A 27,212-nucleotide genomic window follows, 5' to 3' on the forward strand; every position below is an offset into this window, starting at 1 on the left:
TTTTTTTAAATTTTATTTTACTTTATTTTACTTTACAATACTGTATTGGTTTTGCCATACATTGACATGAATCCACCACAGGTGTATACAAGCTCCCAATCGTGAATCCCCCTCCCGTCTCCCACCCCATATCATCTCTCTGGATCATCCCCATGCACCAGCCCCAAGCATCCTGTATCCTGTATCGAACATAAACTGGCACTTCGTTTCTTACATGATAGTATACATGTTTCAAAGCCATTCTCCCAAATCATCCCACCCTCTCCCTCTCTCACAGAGTCCAAAGTCCGTTCTATACATTTGTGTCTCTTTTGCTGTCTTGCATAAAGGGTCATCATTACCATCTTTCTAAATTCTGTATATATGTGTCAGTATACTATACTGGTGGTTTTCTTTCTGGCTTACTTCACTCTGTATAATCGGCTCCAGTTTCATCCATCTCATTAGAACTGATTCAAATGTATTCTTTTTAATGGCTGAGTAATACTCCATTGTGTATATGTACCACAGCTTTCTTATCCATTCATCTGCTGATGGACATCTAGGTTGTTTCCATGTCCTGGCTATTATGAACAGTGCTGCGATGAACATTGGGGTACATGTGTCTCTTTCTATTCTGGTTTCCTCGATGTGTATGCCCAGCAGTGGGATTGCTGGGTCATAAGGCAGCTCTATTTGCAATTTTTTAAGGAATCTCCACACTGTTTTCCATAGTGGCTGTACTAGTTTGCATTCCCACCAACAGTGTAAGAGGGTTCCCTTTTCTCTACATCCTCTCCAGCATTTATTGCTTGCAGACTTTTGGATCGCAGCCATTCTGACTGGTGCCCTCACTCTTTTCTAACAGACTATGTGATCACTGTGCTAGGCTCTTTAAGGAAACTTAATGATGTGAAAGTGGTAAGACCCAAACATCTATCACCACAACTCTTCATACTGAATAGGATAATGAATAGAGAAAATGACGCTCAAAGTATAATACTCCTGCCTTCCTCTATCACCTCATTAATTAAAGTTCCTAGAAGAACGCTAACACCTTTTGACTCTATTCAGTGCCATAGAGAGTGCTTAAAAATGTAGTATCTGAGCTCTGAAAATCTTCAAACTGTGCTAAGCACATCTTTCAAAGCTCAGCCTAGGGACTTCCCTGGTGGTCCAGTGGTTAAAAGTCTGTCTTCCAATGCAGGAGATGTGGGTTTGATCTCTGGTTGAGAAACTAAGATCCTACATGCCTCACGGCAACTAAGCCCACGTGCCTCAATGAAGAACCAGCACAGCCAAAATAAATTAACAATAATTGTAGTAATAAAATAGTAATAATAAAAACCTCAGCTGAAGAGATACCTATGCTAAAACATCTTTCCTGACCAGGCAGACAACACTAAGTAAAGCTGTCAAATACAAGTATTTGCATTGCAAATATTTTTTATGACCTTACCTTTACTATTTTATGTGTTTACACGTCTTACCTTACTTAGTTTCTCAAGCACAAAGAGCTTGCCTTTGCTACATTCCATACCTCTAGATTCTTGCCTGGAAAATCCCATGGACGGAGGAGCCTGGTAGGCTGCAGTCCATGGGGTCACTAAGAGTTGGACACGACTGAGCAACTTCACTTTCACTTTTCACTTTCATGCATTGGAGAAGGAAATGGCAACCCACTCCAGTGTTCTTGCCTGGAGAATCTCAGGGATGGGGGAGCCTGGTGGGCTGCCGTCTATGGGGTCACACAGAGTTGGACACCACTGATGCAACTTAGCAGCAGCAGCAGCAGATTCATACAGTACTTAGCATCGAGCCTCATATCCTAATAGAGTGTGTACAACTGAAATTTCAACTTCTCTATGTCACTTTCTAGTTGTGAGGCATCAAGTAAACCACAAACTAGCTCCATGTCTTTACTCCTTCAGTAAAGTGGACAGTGGTTTGAAAAGTCACATACATCCAAACAGATGGAATCATCTGTAATCACTAAAAACATTAGGTAGATTTGCATGTACTAAAAGAGAAAGATCTCCAAAATAAATCACTAAATAAAAAGTCTCAGAATGTGTCAAGTTTGATGACATCTGCAAACAAACTGAAAAAGATCTAGAAAAACATATACCATTCATGCTGGTGATCTCTGAGAAAAGAAATAAGTTGGTTTTTTGTTTGTTTTGTAGGACAAGTGGTTTGCAGAAGAGGTATAAAAAAGGGCTTTTACTTTCTATTTATTTCTCTACTTGAACTTTATTAACAATGAATGTGTATTTATGTTGAAATTTTTATTTTAATTTTGAAACTTTAAAAACTTATACATAAAAGACATTTAAACTACAGTATTTTGAGAAAAAAAACAAAGTAAAAAATAGAGTTCAGGGGCATTTTTGTAAAAATTGAATTTGCATGTAAATACACATATATATACAAACCCAGAAGAAAGTCTGAGGATGACAGACAAAAAAATACAAACAGGTTTTTTAGGGGGAAGTAGTATTGGGATAATTTTCATTTTACTCCCTTTTCACTTGTATGTTTTTCTAAATTGTCTAACATATATTATTTGAGCAATGAAACAGTCTGAAGGTAAACTGGTATTTTTAAAGAGCACTTTAAAGCTACTGCTTCCTTCTGCAAACATTAACTCGGACATGTCAGACAGTCATGATAGAAAGCAAAAGCAACTTGTTTCATTATTGACTCAGCAAAACATTCTGCCTGCACTCAAATTTCTTATGTTTATTAATTTAAAAGGCCTATAGACTCAATTTTTATATTTTTCTTTCCAACAGTTTAATATATAAACCCTCCAAAATCTCTTTAAATTCCCTAATGTAGTCCTATGACAATCAATTCAGTGAAAGCCATTTATGTGCCCAATGTAATTAAGCAATAAATAAAAGTGGAAAACATTTAAAAAACAAATACACTTGGAAATATGAATGCTTAATGAGAAAAAGAATTCCTGTTCTTGCTAGTTAAGCCCCTAAAACAAGATCAACTAATAATACCCACCAGGTATTAAAATGCTTTCATTGCAGGCTACTGTACATATATTGTCCTAGGAAGAATTTTCACAATTACAGTTCTATATATAGGTCCTTTTAGTCCCATTTAAAAGAGAAAAAGATGAATTTCAGAAGCTAAAATAACATACATAAGTTTGAAAGAGCCAGGATGAAAACCTGAACCCTCCTCACTTCGAAGCTACTTTACATCTCTACTTACTTGGCAATTTTCTCCTTGAGAAGGCTCCAGTCCCACAGGTCTGTAGGAGTAACATTCCACATATCATACTGAAGGATCTAAGGAACAAACAACCCAAATTGGTGATAAATCATTCAATGACCATCTGAAACTATGACAAAAACCAGCAAATGACTAACTGCCATGTCCCTATATCCCATCAAATGCTGTCTTGTAAGGAGTATAAGGCCCAGAGATTTTCCTAGACAAATTGCTATGTAGTCATATTGATTCAAAGCAGGCTGATTAAGGCTTACCTCTTCCCCTTATTCCTGCTGAGTCCTCTCAGAAGACCCATATCTCTACAAACCAGGAAATTTTAACAAATGAAAGCATGTTGCTGAAATGTATTCTTTCTGTACAATAAAAGAATTACTCTACCCTCTACCTTCATCTTTCTATACAGCCTTGATCTATCCTATCTCTAAATATTATCTACTTAGCTAATTAACACCTATTTTCAAACAATGTAGAGTTCCTAAATTCAGTAGGAACTGTGAGAACTAAATCTAACATCCTATTTTACAGGGAAGAGAATCATCCTACTGAGGATGAAGACAGTGTGACGGCAGAATGCTAGGACAGCACTCAGATTCCCATCTCCTGGGGTATAGGCCCTCATACTGTCCTCCTCTTCAGTATATACAGGACCTGGAAACACGATGGATGTCACTCACACACTGTGACAAATGTGAAGGGTTTCTGCAGATGCAATTAAGGTTGAGAATCAGTTTAATTTTTTAGCAAAAAGGGAGATTATCCTGGGTGGCCCTGACCTGACAAATGAAAATGCCCAAAATGGTGACTAGACTGGGCTCTTGAAATGAGTGACTCTCCCTCCTATTGGCTTTGAAGACGTAAGATACCATGAGCTCTAGAACTGCAAGGAAATGAATAACCAGGAGGGCTTGGAGGACTGTGCCTGAGATGAGACCACAGCTTCTACTGACATCTTGACTTTGAGAGACCCAGAGATTAAGCTAACCCAAGTCTGCACTCCTGACCCATGGAAATTGATACTGAATGTATGTTGTTTTAATCTGCTAAGTTTTGTTATAGAAAACTAATACCTGGGAGTTCCCTGATGATCTAGTAGTTAAGATTCAGTGTTTTCACTACTGTGGGCTCAGGATCCCTGGTCAGGGAACTGCAAGCCATGCAAGGCACCGCTCCCTTCCCCACCCATCCAAAAAGATAAAAAAAAAACTAACTTAGCATTCTTCCTACGTCTTTTAGCAATAATTAGTTTTAAATAAAAGAGATTAAAATAGAATATACTTTTTACTCCAGAGAACAAAAGGACTATATGAGCTTCAGATGTCTGGTGTAAGAAATTACAACTTTAGTGGCTTAAAATAACAAAAATTTGTTCTCTTGCAGTCTTGGAGGCCAGAAGCCCAAACTCAGTATGTTGGGAAGGCCCTCTCCATCCCCAGGCTCTAGAGGAGATTCTGTTCTTTGCCTCTCCCAGCTTCTAGTGGCTTCAATTCTCCTGGGCTGTGGCTACATCTCTCCAACCTCTGCCTCTATGGTTGTGTTGCTCCTTCTTCTCTATGTCTCTTGTAAGGACAACTGTCACTGGATTTAGGGCCCGCCTGGATAATCCAGGATAATCTCAATTACATCTGCAAAGACCCTTTTAAACCAAATAATTTAATAGTCAGAGGTCCCAGACATTAGGATGTGAACATTTTTTTTTTTTTTTTGGGTAAGTGAACATCTTTTTGAGGGCTACCATTAAGCCTACTACAGGAACTCACAGGCAAAGAGAAATTTCATCTGTATACTTACTCCTTTGCTGACTGGAGAGCCCTCATAGGTTTCATATGGGCCATACTCCTTGGCCAGGTCACAGCTGGCTTCCAAGGCTCCATAATAAATGGTTTCAAAGATCTGCTTATTCAATAACTGGGCCTCTGGACTCTCAAAAGGGTACCTCATCAGAATAAAAGCATCTGCCAGACCTTGTACCCCAATTCCAATGGGGCGATGGCGTTTATTCGACAAGCTTGCCTTTGTCCCAACAGGTTTAGAAAAGAAAGAGATGATATTAATGAACAGTAAAACCAACATTCTGTACCAAATGACACATTCTATATCAGTTTCCTGACACCATTCCAATCATTCCAACGATAACATGATGACTAGAAGACTATGATCAACTCCTTCCACCTTGGATTTCAATTATTACCAATAAGCAGAGAAATCTATTCATACCTCTGGGACAGGGTAGTAGTTAATATCAATAATTTTATTCAAGTTTCGGACAATGACTTTGGTGACTTCAGCCAACTTTGTAAAGTCATATGTGTGTTCTGATGTGACATACATATTCAGGGCCAGGGAAGCCAAGTTACAGACTGCAACCTAGAATTTGAAGAAAAAGGGTCAAGAATCACATGATTTTTATTTCACTGACACTGCCCTGTAAACCTCTAACACTTTTCGACATTAAAGTTTTAGTTTCTATCTTTGATTGCTTCCTCTTCACCATTCACCTGTTCATTTCTAAATCCCAGGACCTATTCCCATATGTGAATTGTTACATGCACCAGTGAGACAGTTTAAGATGGGGGAAGAACCGTACGCTCCATAGTACAAGGCTCTTTACCAGACGTATGTCACTGTGCTATAATTTTTTATGTATGTCAGTAGATGTGCTCTAATACAACAGCCACTAAATAAAAACTACATGAAATTTAAAATTGTTTAATTGCACTAGTTATATTTCAAGTGCTCAGTAACTACCCAATTCAGAACATTTCTATCACTGTAAAAAGCTGTTCCAAATTACACATCTACCTCATCCTCACTGAGATTCCAACAGCCCATAACAAAGGACCCAAGTTTGAATTTTAAAAAAGTTCTTTAGGTGATTCTTACTACATTAAGTGGTGAGCTTTTTCAGGTTAGGGATCATATCTTTTTATCCTTACATTTTCAGGACTAGCACCACCACACCTGGCATATAGCAAATGCTTAATAATACTGAATGAATATACTTCCTTCACCATTTTGATTATGACTATCCCAATCCAAACTCTCAACTCCTCTCACCTAGACTCACTCATGCCCTTCATATCTAATCAATTCTACACATGGTGACAAAGTACCCATTTTTAAACCATAGCTCGAATCACATAAGCCTGATAAATGCAAGGGAGAAAAATAAGGCAGGAAATTGGGGCTAAGGATGGAAGGAGTGCCATATTTAAATAGAGTCATCAAGGGAGATGCCACTGAGAATATGACATATGAAGAAAGAACTGAAGAAGGTAGAAAGCAAGTCACATAGCTCTCTGGGTAAAAGAGCACTTTACCACTCAGAACTCCTGCAGCAGGAGTATGCTTGATATGTTTGAGAAATGGCAATGAAATTAGAAGGGTAGGAGCACAGTGAGCAAGGAGAAAAATAAGAACAGATGAGGTGGGATACTCAGTTGTGTACCATCTCACAGGGCATTATAAGGACAGAAATCAAGTAATGATACATACTACAGCATGGACAACTGACACACAAGGCCCAATATTACATGATTCCATTCATACGGAATGCCCACAACAGACAAACCCAGAAACATAAAATAGACCAGTGTTGCCAGGGGCTGGGTGAAGAGGGGAACAGAGAGTGAATGCTAACAGGTACAAGGTTTCTTTCTGGGGTGGTGACAATATTCTAGAGTTAGTTATCAGTGATAGTTGTACAACCTTATGAAAATACTAATAAAAAATCATGGAACTGTATCCTTTAGAAGGGTGAAATTTATGGTATGTGACTTATATCTCAATTTTTTAAAAATGAACAAACTCTGGATGTGTTGGAAAGTCAAAGATAAGTACTGTGCAGAGAATGGTATGATCTGATTTTTTGTTTTTAAAAAAGGTCATTTTATTCTCTGTAATACAGTCTATCTTATATAACAATATAAGTATATGTCAATTTCTCCAACTGAATTGTAAGTTTCTAGAGGGCGGGGACTGACCCACATTCATTTATATCTCAGAGCACCTAGTCCGGTGTCTTACACATGCCTGGTGGTCAGTAAACTTTGTTAACTCAAACTGCAAGCTCAGCAGGATGTTCAGCTCACTTACCATTTTCTCTGACTTTTCGTCTGTCATGTTTTTAGGTCCTAGAATTCAGGATCTGTTCCTTCCTCCTCATTTTCATAGGTTACATCCAATATCCACAGTCTGTCATCTGACTAACGCAACAATCTCGTATAAAGTAACTTTCAACTACTTCTCACACTAAGCCATTCTATAACCAGAATCAAGAGCTGTCCTTCCCATCCTAGCAATGCTATTTTCCTTTCAGAAATCTACAAGGGCTTTACTCTGTCTGAAATATGCCAGCTTTCACGTACTTTCTCTCTTCCCTCAACCACAGCCATCCCTCCATACACCAAACTTTAATGTATCTGCTCCATCACAATAAACTTACTTTCCCCTCACTGCACAAAACCTATCCCTGTCTCTGATCTGTCATACTGGCGGTTCTTCCCAAATAGAAAGCTTTTTCATAAACTTCTTTTTAAAATAACCAAATCTATATCTCATTTCCAGCTTTGCCTCTTCTGTGAATGGCCTTAAAGGTTTGAGATGAGAATTTTGTCTCGCATTCACTGAAAGGACTCTCATGCTTACATACTTTAAACTGAATGCACACTCTAACACATTACTGTGTTTGTCCTAACTCTAACCTAAATAATTATGTATTGCTATTTTTCTCAAGAAAAGATTATTACAACAATGTGTGTGTAAGAAAAAATCGACAATCTTTTCTATATGGCTCAGACTAAAAGATTTTTAAGGGCACACATTACACCTCTTCCTTCCTTTATAATCTATTTCAGTGCCCTTCTGCTTATAGCAAGCTATGAATACTCCTTCACTCAACTCAAGGGAAATCAAGCGAGAGATTCACAAACAATTCACAAACTCCTAAGATTCTTCTCTCAGTACCCGAGGCAGAAGTTTTTCTACCTACCTCATCTTTGCTGGTATACTCCACTATTTCTGTGCACAGGTTGCTGCATTTGATGGTTCCCAAGTTCTGCTGGTTGCTTTTCCGATTACAGGAATCTTTGTAGAGCATGTACGGGGTACCTGTCTCTGTCTGAGACTCAATGATGGCATACCAAAGCTGCTGAGCTTTAATAACTTTGCGGACACGACCTTCTTTCTCATACCTGGAAGGCAAAGCTAGTATTATTTTAATATTCCCTAAGAAAATCTTTATTGCAGACAACATGAAGAGAAATACCAAAATAAAAAATATTGAAAACTTAAATTTTTACTGTTTTGCTAAGGGAAAAAAAATTAGGAATATGATACGCATTTTACTATGGTTAAAGCCAGACCCACTAAATCAATAATACCTTCCATAATAAAAAGGAACAAAGACTGAAGTAGTTAAATAGTGCCATTGTGCTACAGCAATACTCTGGTGCTATTACTTAATGAACTTCTGACACCTGCCTCCCAGTTGCTCTCAATTCCTGTGTACAATATAAAAGCATAACTTGCTTTATCAAATGTACTTTATAACAAAGCAAATTAATAACCCTGCTAAATAACTGCATTAATTTTTTAGAGGATCTATTAAAATATGATTTAACTTGAACACCTATTTACACGTCCCAAAGATTTTTGTCTGTTTCTTAATAATTATCTTTTGTTATATTAAAAAAGAAATATTTCCAGGGCCCACCTGGTCTGCTCCTGCACAGAAAGAGTTAATTTTCAATATTCGATTATCAGGCTACTGGGATGCCGGTGGTAAGGAGAGGCAGATTGGGAAGAGGGAGGGCGCTTAACAACAGAGAAGGACAAGCCAATGTGTAACTGGGGCCCTCCCAAACATCCAAAACAGAAAACGGAGAGGGTGCCTGTCAGAGACAGAACCAGTGGTGTCCCAAGGGTTGTCACACTTCTGTTCCCCCTGTGTCTAATGCTCTGGAGTGATCTGTCCTTTCAGACACCTCTGTGAGGTTCCAACGTCAGGATCCATCCTTTCCTCACAGTCCCAGAACATTCAACTCACAACCCAGTTTTTAAGGAGCAGCCCCTCCCCAAGTAGAGGAAAGCTTGAGGTCCTTCCTGAGAGGAGGGTATTCTGGGGATGAGCCACTCCTGAGGTCTCCTTTCAGTCCCTAACCAGATGGTAAATGTGGTGCTGGGCACCCCGTTCACTGGTGAAGACCTCGAAGATGTAGGCGGTGCAGAGCAGCAGTTCCTAGGTGTCTCTGATTGTCACCACCTGGAGGATGGTGAAGTTCTCCAGGATGCTGTTCATCACATGGCACTCCAGCAGCTGCCACAGCTTGTGAAAAAATTCACCAGGTGCTTGCACATGGGTGAGTGCAACATGTGGTACACAAACCTCCCATTCTCCATCAGAGCATGTTCCGTCTCCACCTTCTCCACCACCTGCTTGCCAAAGGAGTAGACCTTGAAGAACAGGCGAGGGTCACGTGGTCCAGGCTCTCATACTGGCTGCTCTCTCCACAGAAGCTACTGCTGCCGCTGGCAGCCCCACCTCCTTACCACTTGGGCCCCAAGTCAGGTCTACCCAGAACCTGACCAGGAAGAAAGTGGGGGTGGCCCCACAGTCATACAGTTCCTATAGCCCCTCTTTTTCAGGGAATTTGTCATAGATCTGTCAGATGTCCACACTCTCGAGGCAGGGCACCCCAGGGTTGGGGCAGTGTAGGCTGATGTGTACAAACAGGTGCTGTGACTGAGCAGTGCCCAGAGCCCAAGCCCACCAGGCTGGGGGTGATGTGGCAGGTGGGGGCAAAGCAAGGGGTAAGAGGGCTTTGGAAGCTCATACCCTGGCAAAGAAGTAGATGGAGGATTCAGTGACAAGGAGAACAGTGTCTTTGAGAATGGCTTCACATCTGGAACATTCCAGGAGGGCCCAGAAGCCCCAACCTAAAATGGAAAGGTTCTGGGGCCTGAGGACTGGTGGGACCCAGTCTGGCCTGCAGGGAAGGTGCTGAGATGAGCTGGACAAAGGACACAGTAGTCATTGTCTGGAAAGCCTTGTCCTTGGAAACCTGGTCCACATTCAGCACCTTGAGCATCAACTGGATTTCCCCAGATTTCCCTTGGGCCAAAGCCTGGACATGACTAGAGACTGTTTGCGAGTTTAGGTCTTCCATGTTCTCAGTCTGATGTTGCAGGCAATCAGTTTATCACAACCATACAACTTGACTCCACTGAATAGCATTTTCCGCTGGCCACAGTGTAGGTAAGTGGCCGTGGCCTCCTGCAAGCTCTGCTCGATGTCTGTACTCCAGACACCCTCTGCATCTGTCAGGGCCCTCATCGCCCCCCACCCCCTCACTGCCCTCCTCGCTTCCTTCCATACTTCCTGTTCAGCCACTGCCACTGGAGGTGTTCCCCTACCTGGGCATCCTGGCCAGGGGGCTGGGGGTAGGTTTGTCATGAGTAATTTTTTGGCCATGCCACGCAGCACGCTGGATCTTAGTTTCCCGATTGGGGATCAAATCTGTGGCCCCTGCAGTGGTAGAGCGGAGTCTTAACCCCTGGACAGCCAGGGAAGTCCCTCCAAAGTTTTAAGAAAGACAAACCAAAATTTTGGTGAAGGTTCAGGAAGAAAACATACTAAAACAAAATTACTAGTCACATTCTCTTCTAGATGCTTCTGAAGAATCCTAGAAACTAGGCTAATGATTGACATAGTTTTGAAATTTCCATCCTGTAAATAAAAGAAACAAGGTTAAAACATTATTACTTTTGTATTTTTCCCATACCTTTCATATAGCTTCTCAAATTCTTCTCCCCAGACCTCATCCAGACCAGGACACTCATTTGGACACATCAAAGACCAGTCCTGCAAAGGGAAGAAGAGTACCAACCATAAGAAACTTCAAATAACCAATCACACATGATCCATTAGGAATACTGCAAGGGAGAGGGTGGCCTCCATAGACTGTCTTAAAATTCTGATTCAGAAATAATACTTAGGCTCAAGTCCAGACATCTAGTTCTGCCTATTTGTTCACGACTCCTAAAGCATTTAGAGCACCTGCTTTAGAAAATAAAAATCCAAGAAGGCAAGAAAGGCATCTCTTGCTCAGCATGCCTTGCTGTTGCATAACATATAGGTAGATTCTTCCCAAGCATGATTTAAGATGACTGAGGAGAAAACTCATATAAATCAAGTTGTTATTACTAACAAGTACCTATCTCTCACCTGATTAGTCTCCACTCGCTTCATGAAGAGATCTGGAATCCAGAGGGCAAAGAAAAGGTCCCTGGCACGCTGCTCTTCCTTTCCTGTGTTCTTCTTTAAATCAAGGAACTCAAAGATGTCTAAATGCCAAGGTTCCAGGTAAATAGCAAATGCCCCAGGTCGCTAAGGGTAAATAAATCATCATTCTTTTCAGAATCAGAATGAAATAAAGGAACTTCATATTTTCCAAAGCACTTCAATAATATCTTCTTGGATCTTCACTACAATTAATGAATTATATGAGAGAATACAAATAAAAGTACTATAAAAATATAAAGTAGTTGTATTTGTCTTACAATCCCAGGTGTCAAAAAGAACAATTAAGACAAAGAAAATGTAGAACAAGAAAGACTAAATAATTTATCCAAAGTGACACAGTGAACTAGAGATGAAGCTTCCTCTTCAGCTGTCATGCAGCTCACTTTACACTCTGTGACGTGTATGTAAAGCCCAAAATATTGCTTTGACAATAAGTTGTGCTTTTATTAAAGATCACAAAAAGGTGGTATGTCTTATCAAGGTCCACACAGATTCCATCAGATAGGCTGGATGGCTGCAAAGTATCCTGCTGATAACACTGGGAAAATGGCCTGATATTCTCTATTTTCCCTCTATAAAACAGGCCAAGTTTTGCTTTTTGTCTTTTTTTTTTTTAATAAAAACCTAGAAAAAATATTATAACCCCTTTTCAACATTAGGTATCAATATGTGCTTAATCGCTCAGACATGTCCAACTCTTTGCGAGCCCATGGACTATAGCCTGCCAGGCTCCTATGTCTATGGGGATTCTCCAGGCAAGAATGCTGGAGTGGGTTGCCATGCCCTTGCTCCAAGGTATCAATATGAGTCAGTACTTTAGAAATTCTTTGCAAATAAACTGTCTTGTGAGAAAGCTGACTAGATCACTGGCTGCCTGGAGCCAAGGATAAAGTATGTATGTGTAGGAGTGATGGATGATTAATACAAAGGTACACAAGGAAAACACATTGGTGTGGCAATGTTCTATGGCTTGACTGGTGTGATTACATAAGTATATAAATCATCAAACTGTATAATTCAAGTGTCTATACTTCAAAATAAGTGAAAAGTATATACACATTAAGTTGATCATAAAAGTGGAAAAAAACAGAGTTGTCAGAAACATACACAGTGAGCTATCTTATTATTAGCCTATATGAGATTTTCAGTTCTGATTTCTAGGACTTTCACTCACAAAGCATACCTTGTTTCCACCTTGATCCACATAGCGAGCTGTGTTGTTATATACTCTCAGCATCGGTACAAGACCATTGGAATTGCCATTAGTCTGAAAAAGAAACAGGATAAACACATCTGGAGGAGTGAGAAGGGGTCAGCAAGAAAAGGAAGAAGATGGCTCACCAGCAAGCAAATTACTCTCTCCCAGGCTAGCTTCATCTGCTCCCCATCTCTACCTCTGCTTTGAAAACATAATGCCCAACATAATATAAAACTATGGAATAAATTACAAATATGTACAACATTATTTCATGGCATCTCTAGCTTACGATGAGAAATAACAACCAGAAGTCAAAAATCCAAAATCAGGATAGTTGAATTTAAACCCCCATACTTTCAAAAGGTCATCATATAATGAAATACTTTGGGAAGAGTAAAAACACTACTACAGTATAATTTTCCCAAAAGAATTCAAGGTGATCTATAGTAAGAATTATATGCAATGGATAAATCAAGACAATAGGCAAATGGAGATCCTCTAATAAATAAATTCTAGAATGAAGATGCGGAGAAGGCAATGGCAGCCCACTCCAGTACTCTTGCCTGGAAAATCCCATGGATGGAGGAGGTTGGTGGGCTGCAGTCCATGGGGTCACTAAGAATCGGACACGACTGAGCGACTTCACTTTCACTTTTCACTTTCATGCATTGGAGAAGGAAATGGCAACCCACTCCAGTGTTCTTGCCTGGAGAATCCCAGGGACGGCAGGGCCTAGTGGGCTGCCGTCTCTGGGGTCCAACAGAGTCGGACACAACTGAAGCAACTTAGCAGCAGCAGCAGCAGCAGCAGAATGAAGATGAGATATCTATCAAATTTTTAAAATAATCATTCTAACCCAAGGCAAGCCTTTAAGCAGCCTAGAATGATAATGAACACCGCATAACAGAATGGTTTTCTTCTGAACTCTCTTTCTATAGGGTGAGATATTTTCTTCACCTTATAGAGGAGGAAACAAACTCAGAGAAGTAAAATAACTTGTACTAGGCCACACTACTAGTAATTAGTAGAGACAGGATTTAAATCCAGATCTTACTCAAAATCATTACCTTTTATTCTTTTCTTTTTTAAACTGAAGTATAGTTGATTTACAATATTGTTATTAGTTTCAGGTATAAAGCATAGTGATTCAGTATTTTATACTGAATGTGATTTCAGCATATTATACTCCATTATATGTTATTATAATATAATGGGTATAATTCTCTATTCTACACAGTATATCCTTAAATATTTTACATATAGTAGTTTATATATCAGTTAATGCCATATCCCAAATTTGTCACTCCCTGATTCCCTGACCATCTGGTAACCACAAGTTTGTCTTCTTTATCTGTGAGTCTGTCATGCATACACATCCATTTGCATTATTTTTAAGATTCCACCCAAAACCATGATCTTGACTCCCAGTGAACAGTGAACTGAAACAGCTGAAATTTACCTCATAAAGTATTAATGATTAAGCTTGAATCTTGGCTTCATCACATATTAAATGACTAATCTCTGGAAGTAATTTAACTTTGTAAGCTTCAGCTTCCTCACTTGTAAAATGAAGACAACAGTGGCTATACTCACAAAGTTACTGTAAGGAGTAAAGTTTACTGTGTTTGTAATATCTATCTATCTCATAAGGTTGTAGTAATTCACATAAAACTTTTATAACATTTAGCATATAGTAAGCAATGAATCCGCAGAATTGATGCTTTTGAACTGTGGTGTTGGAGAAGACTCTTGAGAGTCCCTTGGACTGCAAGGAGATCCAACCAGTCTATTCTAAAGGAGATCAGTCCTGGGTATTCTTCGGAAGGAATGATGCTAAAGCTGAAACTCCAGTACTTTGGCCACCTCATGCGAAGAGTTCACTCACTGGAAAAGACTCTGATGCTGGGAGGGATTGGGGGCAGGAGGAGAAGGGGACGACAGAGGATGAGATGGCTGGATGGCATCACTGACTCGATGGAAGTGATTTTGAGTGAACTCCAGGAGTTGGTGATGGACAGGGAGGCCTGCTGCTGCTGCTGCTGCTGCTGCTGCTGCTAAGTCGCTTCAGTCGTATCCGACTCTGTGCGACCCCATAGATGGCAGCCCACCAGGCTCCCCCGTCCCTGGGATTCTCCAGGCAAGAATACTGAAGTGGGTTGCCATTTCCTTCTCCAATGCATGAAAGTGAAAAGTGAAGTCGCTCAGTCGTGTCCGACTCTTAGCGACCCCATGGACTGCAGCCCACCAGGCTCCTCCATCCATGGGATTTTCCAGGCAAGAGTGCTGGAGTGGGGTGCCATTGGCGTGCTGCAATTCATGGGGTCACAAAGAGTCGGACACGACTGAGCGACTGAACTGAACTGAAGCAATGAATAATAAAAGCTATTAATATTATTATTGCTAAAGTAAATCAGAATTCCAAAATCTGAGCTAAAAAGGACCCTGCTGCTGCTGCTGCTAAGTCGCTTCAGTTGTGTTTGTGTGACCCCACAGACGGCAGCCCACTGGGCTCCTCTGTCCCTGATATTCTCCAGGCAAGAATACTGGAGTGGGTTGCCATTTCCTTCTCCAATGCATGAAAGTGAAAAGTGAGTGAAAGTGAAGTCGCTGAGTCATGCCCGACTCTTAGCGACCCCATGGACTGCAGCCTACCAGGTTCCTCTGTCCATGGGATTTTCCAGGCAAGAATACTGGAGTGGGAAAAAGGACCCTAGAGCCCCTCTAGTCAAACTCTAATAAGACAGAAGTAGTGAAATCACTCATAAGTTGCACAGACAGCTAGTAATTAACAGAGATCCAGTTCTCCCACACACCTGCAAATGCTCTCTCAACCACAACCCTGGTTGTTTATGGACTTGAATCCCTCTAGCCCAGATATTTTTAGCCACACAACAGAAGCTTACCCCAGCAATGTAGCTGCCAGTAGCTCGAATACAACTCACAGCAACACCAATTCCACCAGCAGACTTGGAAATCAATGCACACTGCTTTAGAGTATCATAAATGCCTTCAATGCTATCATCTTTCATACTCAGAAGGAAACAGCTACAGGGGGAAAGAGTCACAATTCAGCAAGGAAATGAAGGAGAGTCAAAAAACGACTATGTAATTCAGAGAGAGTAAGTTAGGCAAATAAATGACCTAAAACTTACTAATATTCTTTTAGAAGGAAAAAAAATTTTTTTTGATGTTTTTAGAAGGAAAAAGAACCAAAACTTTCACTGGATATGACACAATGAAACATATCAGCATACATTGTTTTAAAATCATCTTGCCATCTACCCTAGATACTGAGCCTACATGAAAGTCTTAGGGATAGGTAAAAATATTAGCTTACCTATTCACCAGATTACAAATGTGCCATTATAACATTTTCTGATGTAAATTCCTAAGCATACTTAACATCTTTTCAAGCCAAGAAAAATTAAACATTTATGAAAAAAAAATCCACCAATCCAATAATGAACCAAATTTGATATGTCCATCAAAATTTAGCTCCCTTACAGTCTTTTTGAAGACAATCCTTCTACCTGCGATTTGGATCTCATCCTCCCACTCCAGGACCAATGGTTCCTTTTACCAACTTTAATATTCATCCAAACAAATAGACTTTATCTTTTGACTTTTTCTATTGAATATTCAGACATTCAGAAATAATAGAGAATTTATAACATATACTTTGTACTTACCATCTGCCTTAAGAAATTTGATGCTACAAATATAACCTAATATAATACATATATATAACAAATATATGCTGTTTCCATGCTTTCTATGTTCCTTTAGCAATTACATATGTACCACATTTTAAAAAAATTTCTGGTTTCATACCATTGTTCTGCAACCTGCTTTTATTTAACTCAGTATTGTTTTAGAGAGTCATTCCTACTGATACATATAGGACTAATTTATTTTCATTGCTATAAGGTATTCCATTGTATGAATATACCAATATATTTGTCCATTTGTCTGCTGGTGGACATTTAGATTATTTCCAACTTGTTTGCTATTCTAAACAATACTCCTGTGGAAGTTTTTAAACCTATCTTCTTGTGTTTATATCTAAGGATTGTCTATAGGGTGTAAACCTAGGAAAGGAATTTCTGAGTCAAAAGATATGCATGTGTTCCACTTTACTAAAGAGTCTCCAAAGTGAATGGGTAAGTATACTATATCAATCAATGCATGAGCGTGCCCACATGCTTACCAATACTTAGTTCATCAGCCTTTTAACTTGTATCAATCTGTTGGGTATGAAATATCTCATTATGATGTTAACTTTTACTTTCTTAATTAAAAGCAAAGTTTATCATCATCTCATGTGTTTATCAGCCAATCAGTTTCTTCTACAAATTAGCTCATGTTTCTATTTGGTTTGTGTCTTTTTCTTATACTCTTTCAACAGTTAACATACATTGCAAGTTTCCTCTCACCATCTGAAACCTTTTTCACTGTATTTGATTTGCCGAAGTTTAAAATTTTAATGTAGCCAATTTTTCCTTTATGTTGTTTGCTTATTATATCTACTTTAAGAAAGGTTTCACTCCTCTGAGGTCATATATATTCTATCAAGATGTAGGCTGATAGTTATGGCATCTGCAACTCACTCTCAAATGACTTAGCCAAAAATATTTTTAATTTTAAAGACAAAAATATCATGCATTGTGTATACCTGTGGCAGATTCATGTTGATGTATGGCAAAACCAATACAATAAAGTAATTAACCTCCAATTAAAACAAATAAATTTATATTTAAAGAAAAAAAATACATGCATATGACAAAATATCAGTAATTTTTTAAATCTAGGCATAAGTGGGTGTATGAGTAGAGTTCATTCCTTTTCTTCAAATTTTTCTGAATGTCTGAAATTCATATTAAAAAAGCTGGGGAGAAAAATATTTATTTTCTGTACATGTTCTTCTAAAAGATTTTACTTTCATATTTATATTTTTCTCTTGAATTTATTTCTGCATATGACATGAAGAAAGGAAATCTAATTATACATTTCCCTATAGGAAAACCGATTTTCCTAGCAGTTTTCCCAATGAAATGCAATGGCATCTGTTATTCAAGTTTGCATATCATCCACAAAGTAGAGTATTTAGGATAGATAAACATAGCTATAGTAGTCTTGAATCTAGCAGGTCTTTTTCTTCAAAACTATCTTGCTGTTTATATTAATTTCTTGTGGCTACCCTAACAAATGCCACTAACTTGGTGGCTTAAAATAGAAATTAATTCTCTCACAGTTTAGCAGGTAAGAAGCTCAGCATCAATTTCACTGGGTCAAAATCAAGAACATTCCTCCAGAGGCTCTAGTGGAGAACATTCCTAGAGGAGCCAGCTTCTGGGCTCCTCTGCTTATAGCTACCTCACTCCAATTTCTATTTACACACTGCCTTCTTTTCTTCTGTATGTCTTATATTTCCCTTAGCCTCTGTCTTATAAGGATATTTTTTATTAGATTCAGGGGCCACCTGAATAATTTGGGATAACCTCCCTATGTCAAGATCTTTCTTGGAGGGGGAAAATGACAACCCACTCCAATATTCTTGCCTGGAAAATACCATGGACAGAGAAGCTTGGTGACTCACAGTCCATGGATTTGCAAAAGAGTCAGAAACAACTATCTGACTAAATAATAATGTGGATTTGTCAGTTTCTGTTTTGTGGATACTCTAAGAAGCTAAATAATTAAAAGCATTATTTGTGATTAATCATACCTGAAAGACTGTTTTTCCTTATAAGGTAACATTTATAAATTTCAGGGATTAGGATCTGGTGTATTTGAGCAGCACTAGATTATTCTTAGCCATTTGCTCCTCCATATAAATTTTAGAATCAGCATGTTGAAATTCTGACTGGAATTACACTGAATCTGTAGATTAATTTGGGAAAAACTGACATTGTTATAACATTAAATCCATTTATGAATATATGATCACTCTCGATTTTTTTTTATAACGTCCTTCAATTACGTTTTAGAATTTTTTCCTTAAAAGCCTTATACACCTTTCATTAGATTTATTCCTGAGTACCTTCCAGTATTATACATTTTAAAATTTAAATCTTCTTTTTTTGGTTTCGTTTTTTAGTTGCTGTGTACAACTCTTTTGCAACCCCATGGACCGTAGCCCACCAGGCTCCTCTGTCCATGGGATTTCACAGGCAAGAACACTAGAATGGGTTGCCATATCCTTCTTCAAGAGATCTTCCCAACACAGGGATTGAACCCACGTCCTCTGCGTTGGCAGGCGAATTCTTTACTACTGAGTCATGGGAAGCTCCTTAAATCTTCTAACAGCTAAAGTACAAAAATTCAATTAATTAATCTATGTTGAATTTATATCCAGATATTCTACTGAAGGGCTTCCCTGGTGTCTCCGATGGTAAAGAATCTGTCTGCAATGAGGGAGACCCAGGTTTGATCCCTGGGTTAGGAAGATTCCCTGGAGAAGGGAATGGCTACCCAATCCAGTATTCTTGCCTGGAGAATTCCATGGACAGACGAGCCTGGCAGGCTATGGTCCATGGGGTTGCAAAGAGTCGGACACAACTGAGCAATTAATGTACACAGACACACACATTCTGCTGAAATTCTTTTACTTCTAATAACTTGTTTGTAGATGCTCTTGAGGAATCATTAGTTTCATTCCCTCATTTCCAACCATTTTTTTTCTTATCTTACAATTACAATGCTGGCTCAGGCCTCCACTAAAACGCTAAAAACAGAGGTCCAACAGATCAAAGTTTTTAGTGGATAGCTTTTACCAAAGAAAGGAAGTTATTTTCTACATCTATTTTGCTATTTTTTTTATGAAAGTACTAAATGATATAAAACGTTAGGGCAATGAATGACATTAATACACTTTTTGATGTTAGCATATCCTTGAATTCCTGGGATAACCCAACCTGCTTAGGGTGTATTAGCTTTTTTTAAAAAAAATAAATTACTGGACTCTGTTCCAGTGTTTCCTTTCTCAGAAAATGATACCATAATAAATCTTGTTACTTTACCCATAAACTCAGGAACCACTCTTGACTCATTCAAATCACCAATTCTGTCAATTTTACCACCTAAATCTCTTAAATCAATCCACTTCTCTCAATTTCTACTTCCACTTCCCTAGCCCAAAATACCATACTCTCTCATACAGACTACTACTAGAATCCTCTAATTATTATCAGAAAATACTTTATTGAGATATAATTCACATACCATACAATTTCCCATTTAAAGTGTACAACTAATAGGTTTTAGTATATTTACAGAGTTGTACAACCATCACCAGAAACAAGCTTAAAATTTCACTACTGGCATTTGTCTCTCATCAATTTGTTTACCACAATGCAATAAGAGAGTTTTCCAGAAAGTAAATCTCATTTAATGATCAAATGTTTATCAAATTAATTTTTATGTGATGAACTGTCTAGTTTCTTCAGGTCAAGGTTTATTTCCCTAGTCAAAAGCGTTTTAGGATGTTCAAAGTGACTATGGATGACACACACCTAGAAAGTTGTGGGCGGTTGGTACCAGCATTGAAGAGAGTGGGAGAGGCATGGGTAAACCACTTCTCAGAAAGAAGGTTGTAGGTTTCAATAGCAGCATCAATATCTTCTTTGTGAATCCCCACAGATACCCTCATCAACATGTGTTGTGGTCTTTCAGCCACTAAAAACAAGAGAAATTTTTCACATGAAAACTAGGCTGAGATATGTACTTGAGTCTAAAAAAAAGGAACAACAAAAGACAATTAAAAAATTTTTATACCAAGAAGCAGCAAGATTATTCATAAACTAAACCTGAAGTTTCAAGTGTTACTTAGAGTTTAAATGGAAATGTTAAGACAAATAGCTTGAAGTTCTATTTTCAATACAATGAACAGAAAATGTAACACACAAACACATTCATGTCTCACCCTTCCCATTGATCTTCAACAAATAGGATCGCTCCAATGTCTAGAAAAAGCAAAACAACCAAAAAACTTCCATAGTTTTTAAAGACAAAGTAGATACGTCATTCACAATATGCAACCATTTAAATCTACTCAGTTTTTAAAATAATCTTAAATGACAAAAACATCACATTTAGATTTACTATCTTTAGCTTAGAACATTATCAATTCACTATTTTTCCGGAAAAGAATGCCCGAAAATTTCTGGAAAAAGCCAATGCTACATTAATATGTATGTTAATAGCAGAAGTTGTGGTATTCCCTTTATCATAATGGTTCGTATCATTAACATTTATAAAACACTTATAACAGGCTAGGTACTGATCAAAGCGACATACACACAGTCACTTAAACTTCAAGAGCATTTGATATTGAAATTTTATTATTATCCCCATTCTAAAGATGAGAAAACTGAAGGACAAAGGGATTAAGTACCTCGCTAATAAGAATGAAGCAGTGATTTGAACCTAGGTGGTCTGACATCAGCATTCACATTCTCAATCACTACATAACACTGTTTATCAACAAAAAAGTACCTAGAAAATCACTTAGTACATAGCAGGAATTCAATAAATAGTTGTTACATAAACAGAATAATATTGAATCATTCTGGCAAATTACCTGCATAACTCCACAGGTATCAAGAAATAGTATTTGGAAAATTTGAAAACTGCAAATGAATAAGCTATCTTTGCTTAATTCAATCACCACTACCTTAACCCCACTAATCCCTCAGGACCATCCCAACTCCCAACAAATTACTACCTTTATAATTATATCACTAAAATATAAACAAAAACCTGCATTTCCTAATTGAAGAAGGAATCCCCACTTATTTGAAACCTATTATTTACCTTAAAGCCAAAGTAATTATAAGAGAAATCTCGGTCATAGATAATTGCAGAATTCAGGCGCTGGTGAAGGTTTAAAAAAACAAAAACAAAAAACCCATAATTAAGATAATTAGACTTATTTTCACAAAATTTGTTACCTTTCAGCCCTGATTTCAGAACTAAAATTGATACAGGATACAAGAGATAACACTAAGTATTATTGTTGTAGAACAGAAATCCATACCTAATATTAAGGAAAAAAATTATATAAATTGAGTATCCTAAGTTTAAAAACACATATATTAAAAGACTAGAAGAAAACATATAAGTTGTACATAAGTAAAAACATAAATGTGACTTTCCCTATTGTGCTTACAGTATCTCTAAAAAGGGAAAGAATATGAGCATAAAAGGGACTATATTATCATCCTAAAACATGTTTTTAGATTAGCTATTAATCCAAAAGTATTGGAGCCATATAAATACTAATACATATATTTATTTTCCATTTTAAACTGCACATAACAATATATGATAAACAATTACATTAATTCTAAGGCTAATCAAATCCATAGTCCTTTAACAGGTTTTAAACAAAATGTTGCTATGACAGTGATGTTTTAATGCAGAACTGGCCATTGTTACAGAGCTTTTATAGGCTATAAAGCCATTTAAAGGAAACAAAGCGATTAGGTACTAATAATCATTTTGGATAGAGGAACATAGAGCCAATTTTTCAAAATACTATCAGTGTTTCCATAAAAGGATCCATGCCCAAGGACTAGAAAAATCTATACAAAACTCCTCACCTTCTCTTAAACTTTTAAGGGCATCTTTATTGCCAAAGGCAGGTAGGGGCTTTGCATGATTAATGGAGAACTGAGATACTTGATTATCAAAATTTCTATTTTAGATACAGGTTTTTGAGGTCATTTATTTTTGTTTCTCACCTGTCTTCAAGATTATACACACAATACACAAACAACTCACTCAGTTTTCTCTCAGTCTCTTTAACATCAGATACATATTTAGAGATAGCCATCTATTAACTACAGTTAAAATTGATTTCTCAGCTGTGCAGATATGCATGGTAAATAAATTCTGTGTGCAAAAGGGCTGGCTGGATCTACCCATCTTTCCCTCTGTCCTCTGGGATGTAGTTAAGAAAGGAATTGAAACACAAATGGATAATTTTTAAGTTGCTGAGCACGAAGATCTTCCAAATTTTATCTGAGCAACCTTTTTAGAAGTCAGTTTGGCAATGTCTACCAAAATTTTGAATGCACATACTTTTTGGCTCAGCAATTCCACTTAAGGGATTTACCTCACCAATATACTCATCTATGAGCAACTCACTACCATATGAGACTAGCGACTGCAGTGATAAATGGAAAACAAATATTCATCACTAGAGCAATTCTTACATATATATATAATGATGATATGGCTATAGGATGGAATGCTATGCAGGTGTTAAAAAGCATAAGGTAAATTCATAAATGCTAATAAAGAACTATCTCTAAGATACACCTGTAAGTGAAAAAATATTAGAATAGTATGCACAGTACATTACCACCAAAAGGAAAAATAAATGTACACACGCCATGTGTTATAGAACAATTCTGGAAAAATACATTTTAAAATGACAAAGTGCTGTTCTTTCTAGACAAGAAAACTAGGATTCAGAGAATGAGAATTACTTTTTACCTCTATCACTTGTCAGTGTTTAAACTTTTTAAAATGTGTTCACTGCCTTAAAAAAAAAAAACCTACAAAAAATTTTTCACCAAAAAAGCATTATACATACATCTTTATTTGCCAAAACAATATCCAATGTTGACTTGGCCACCATGGGAGAGTGTTTGCCATTGTGTGGGTTTATATAGTTGAAGAGGTCTTCCATTACATCTAAAAACAAAACAACAGAAAATTAAAATACCAAAATCACTTAACAGCAAGTTCAATATTCAGGTTAACAATTTAAAACAGTGGTTCTCAACTGTTTTTCATCCCAACTCACCTGAGTACCTAGCAAAGACAGTGCTCAATGGACAAATACATGTTATATAAATATACACGGAAACTTAAATAAGTAAAATAAGGAAACCCTTAAAGAAATAACTTTCCAGAGTTGGAGTGAGCATATGCTCTTATAGTTTGAAAAAGACTGCCAGATGATTCTAACACCTTACCTCATTAAGGATTTATTAGGTGAAAATAAAGAAAAGCATAAATTATAATCTTAAGTTTTCTTTTCTCCTAACAAAACAGAAACTCAACTTAACATTCAAAATCTATCATCTCAAGAATTTTACTTCTATAAATGCACATTGAGTAATAAGCTCTCTCTCTTTCAGACATCATAGCAGATATTTGGTCCTCTGAGTTTACATATAATACAGACACATACAAAGCTGGCATTCTGAAAATGACTTGAATCCATAGATCAATTTTGGAAGATCTGATATCTTTACTTTTACAAATCTACTGAAGAGGGAGATAATGTTTAAAATCCCACATAAAAGATCTGGAATTGAGAGCTAAAAGATTTCTACTCTCAGTCTACCAGCTGACTTCTTACATATCACTTTTTATATACTTAACAAATTATTTAACCAGCTTTTGCACACATTCTCTGAGCTGTAAAATGGGAGTGATGACTAATGGTGACAAAAGACTGATTGTAACATTTTGTTTAACCTAGGAATTATCAATAAATTTTTTTTTTCCAACCACGCCACCACCAAACATGTACAGAGGGGCGTCAAAAAAAAAAAAAAAAAAGAGAGAGAGAGAGAACAAAAAGATAAAGAAAAGTTTTCATTGACCCTTCCATGCAGCAGATGAGCAGCATGGAGAAACAGGAAGTTCTAGTCTCCCTCTGCCACCAACTTGCACACTTTGGTTTTTTAAACAAGATATAACTTTTCTTTTGATACTCAAGGTTTCATTCTAGTACACTTATACATTTTCTGAGAATACTAAATTCTTTCTTTTTCTTCTAGACTCACCACTGAATACTTTCTTGGTTTCTTTGTGCAAATTAGAGACGGCAATCCTTGCTGCCAGGATGGCATAATCAGGGTGCTTAGTAGTCAAGGTTGCGGCTGTCTCAGCAGCCAAAGTATCCAATTCCACAGTAGTGACCCCACTGTATAAGCCTTGGATTACTTTCATGGTGATCTGAGCCTATAAAAGCAAAGCTAAGAATTACTTGTGCTTTTCCAAGAACCAACATCTTCCTTAAAAGAGCAATGAAGAAAACAATCAAATTTATATCAAAATAAAAGACAATTTCCTTTTATGAAAAATCATCTTTCAGAATTGTACACTGTCAAAAATTTAGTAATGAGACTTCATAAGTGAATAGAGCTGCCAAAAAATGCATATTACATATACAATGAAGCGTCCAAAGAAAGAAGGAAGGAAAGGGGGACATGGAGAAGAGAGGGGAGAGAGGCAGAGAGTGGGCAAGGGAGGAAGGAGTGAAGAAAAGAAGGAAGTTAGTTTTAAAATCTAAGTAGAGCTTTACAAAGATTAACAGACACATAGGGAAAGAGCTGAAAACAGACCAATTTTTCTATAAGTATTTTCCCATCTTTCATTCAAATTTTCTGTATATAATCATGGTTCAAGCCATATACTTACCTGTTTTCCCCCAATTATTCCTAAGGACAAGTACAGGAAAGCAAACAAATTTAATCAGTCTAGTGAAAGGAGATGAAAGTTTAAGTTAGAATTGGGGCTGAGCCGTTAGATAATTTAATGGCTACTCTTTAACACCTCCCTGGTGTGAATGGCTTCCCTAGTAGCCCAGACAGTAAAGAATCTGCCTGCAATGCAGGTTCCATCCCTAGGTCAGGAGGATCCCCTGGAGAAAGGCATGGCAACCGATTCCAGTATTCTTGCCTGGAGAATTCCATGGACAGAGGAGCCTGGTGGGCTACAGTCCATGGTGTTGTAAAGAGTTGGACACAACTTCACTTCACTTTTCTTTCATTTCACTTCTTTAACACTTCACAAAATATCTCAACTTTCATAATCTTCTCTGACATTTCACAATTACCTGTGAGATGGGTATTATAATTATGACCACTTTACATGAGGAACCAGGCTGGGACCTGCCCAAGGTTTTTAATATCTAAGTCTTCTGGCTCGATCTCCCATTCAACCTCACTACATTTCACTGTTTTCAAGACCATACTGTAAGAGGCGCCCGTTTTTAAAATACACAATGCCCAAGTCAAGAAAGACAAATTCTAAGTTGTATGTTGCTCCTGTTCAGTCGTCCAGTTGTGTCCAACTCTTTGCAACCCCATGGACCGCAGCACACCAATCTAAGTTGTATATATGTATGTATTTACTGAATCTTAAAAGCTTCCACTGCAGGGGTTCAATCCCTGATGGGAACTAAGGTTGCACAAGCTGTGTGGCCGCAAAAGAAAAAAAAAGATCAATCCAAAAGAAAATGAATGCCATTTCCTAGTTGAGCAAAGCATGCCCCTCTCAAAAAAAAAAAGTGTAATTACTAGTTTAAATTTTATCCCAATTATGTGTTAGACCTAAACTCAAGTTTCTCCTGATCACTTTCTTCTCAGCAGGTAAGTCATGTTCAGTAAAAGAGTAGTGAAGTCTTCTAAACACTTCCTGGTCCTACAAGGCAAGTAATCAGAAGTCAGAATAAAACAACATCCATGTTCTAATAACCACTCCATATTTAAAACATGCAGATTTGTTCATCTACCCTAGAACGCTCATGTTGGCTCCAGCCCCCTTGCACTCTGAAATGTATGCAAGTGGCAACAGAACACCTAGGAGTGAAGATACCAATATTCTTCTTCCTACACTCTCACTCATTTGTACAAGTCACCTCCCTTCTCTTTAACCTTTCTTATCTATAAAACAAGGGAGATAAAATAAGATATCTCTCAGGTTTGTTCCAACTCTAATATTCTAAATGTAAAAGGGAAATGTAGTATTCTAAATGTAAAAGGGAAATGATAATAAATATATCTTAAAAGTGAAGTGAAGTCGCTCAGTCGTGTCCGACTCTTTGCAACCCCATGAACTGCAGCCTACCAGGCTCTGAGGAGCCTCTCAGTCCATGGAATTTTCCAGGCAAGAGTACTGGAGTGGGTTGCCATTTCCTTCTCCAGGGGATCTTCCCAACCCAGGGATCAAACCCGGGTCTGCCGCGCTGCGGGCAGACGCTTTACCGTCTGAGCCACCAGGGAAGCCTAATATATCTTAAAGCTGTATAAAATAATTTTCTTTCGACCATTTGGTCAATTCAATATTTATCAAGCATCTAATTATGTATGTGTTAAGCGTTGTGGATATCTCAAGAACAAGATACAGGCCTCCCCAACGATTCTGGGGGAGGAAAGGAACATATAGTTAAATTCTATACTAGGTGGTTAACGCTATGAGGCCAGTGCAAGTGCTACAGTAATACAGATGTTGTTGTTCAGTCACTAAGTCATATCCGACTCTTTGAGACCTCATGAACTGCAGCATGCCAGACTTCACTGTCCTTCACCATCTCCCAGAGTTTGCTCAAACTCGTGTTCATTGAGTCAGTGACGCCATCCAACAATATCATCATTTGTTACTCCCATCTCCTCCTGCCCTCAATCCTTCCTAGAATCAGGGTCTTTTCCAATGAGTCAGCTCTTCAAATCAAGTGGTCAAAGT

At 37.9% G+C, this 27,212-nt stretch overlaps 1 protein-coding gene and 1 pseudogene across 1 annotated transcript in view; both read right to left on the bottom strand.

Moving 5' to 3' along the window:
• Window positions 1–27,212, bottom strand: part of RRM1 (ribonucleotide reductase catalytic subunit M1) — a 40,195-nt gene that overhangs the window by 5,174 nt on the left and 7,809 nt on the right. Inside the window, exons 3-15 of the mRNA XM_040258676.1 lie at window positions 24,530–24,707; window positions 23,326–23,426; window positions 21,540–21,599; window positions 20,650–20,689; window positions 20,240–20,402; window positions 15,632–15,773; window positions 12,714–12,797; window positions 11,453–11,614; window positions 11,010–11,089; window positions 8,219–8,420; window positions 5,446–5,595; window positions 5,020–5,241; window positions 3,211–3,287 (exon numbers count right to left, since the gene is read on the bottom strand). Coding sequence (XP_040114610.1) covers window positions 3,211–3,287; window positions 5,020–5,241; window positions 5,446–5,595; window positions 8,219–8,420; window positions 11,010–11,089; window positions 11,453–11,614; window positions 12,714–12,797; window positions 15,632–15,773; window positions 20,240–20,402; window positions 20,650–20,689; window positions 21,540–21,599; window positions 23,326–23,426; window positions 24,530–24,707 — 1,661 coding nt within the window. The remainder of the gene's footprint in view (window positions 1–3,210; window positions 3,288–5,019; window positions 5,242–5,445; window positions 5,596–8,218; window positions 8,421–11,009; window positions 11,090–11,452; window positions 11,615–12,713; window positions 12,798–15,631; window positions 15,774–20,239; window positions 20,403–20,649; window positions 20,690–21,539; window positions 21,600–23,325; window positions 23,427–24,529; window positions 24,708–27,212) is intronic.
• On the bottom strand, window positions 8,428–10,999 carry LOC120876705 (annotated as a pseudogene).

This window comes from Oryx dammah, unplaced genomic scaffold (assembly GCF_014754425.2).
Source record: "Oryx dammah isolate SB20612 unplaced genomic scaffold, SCBI_Odam_1.1 HiC_scaffold_17, whole genome shotgun sequence".
In the NCBI taxonomy this organism is placed as follows: domain Eukaryota; kingdom Metazoa; phylum Chordata; class Mammalia; order Artiodactyla; family Bovidae; genus Oryx; species Oryx dammah.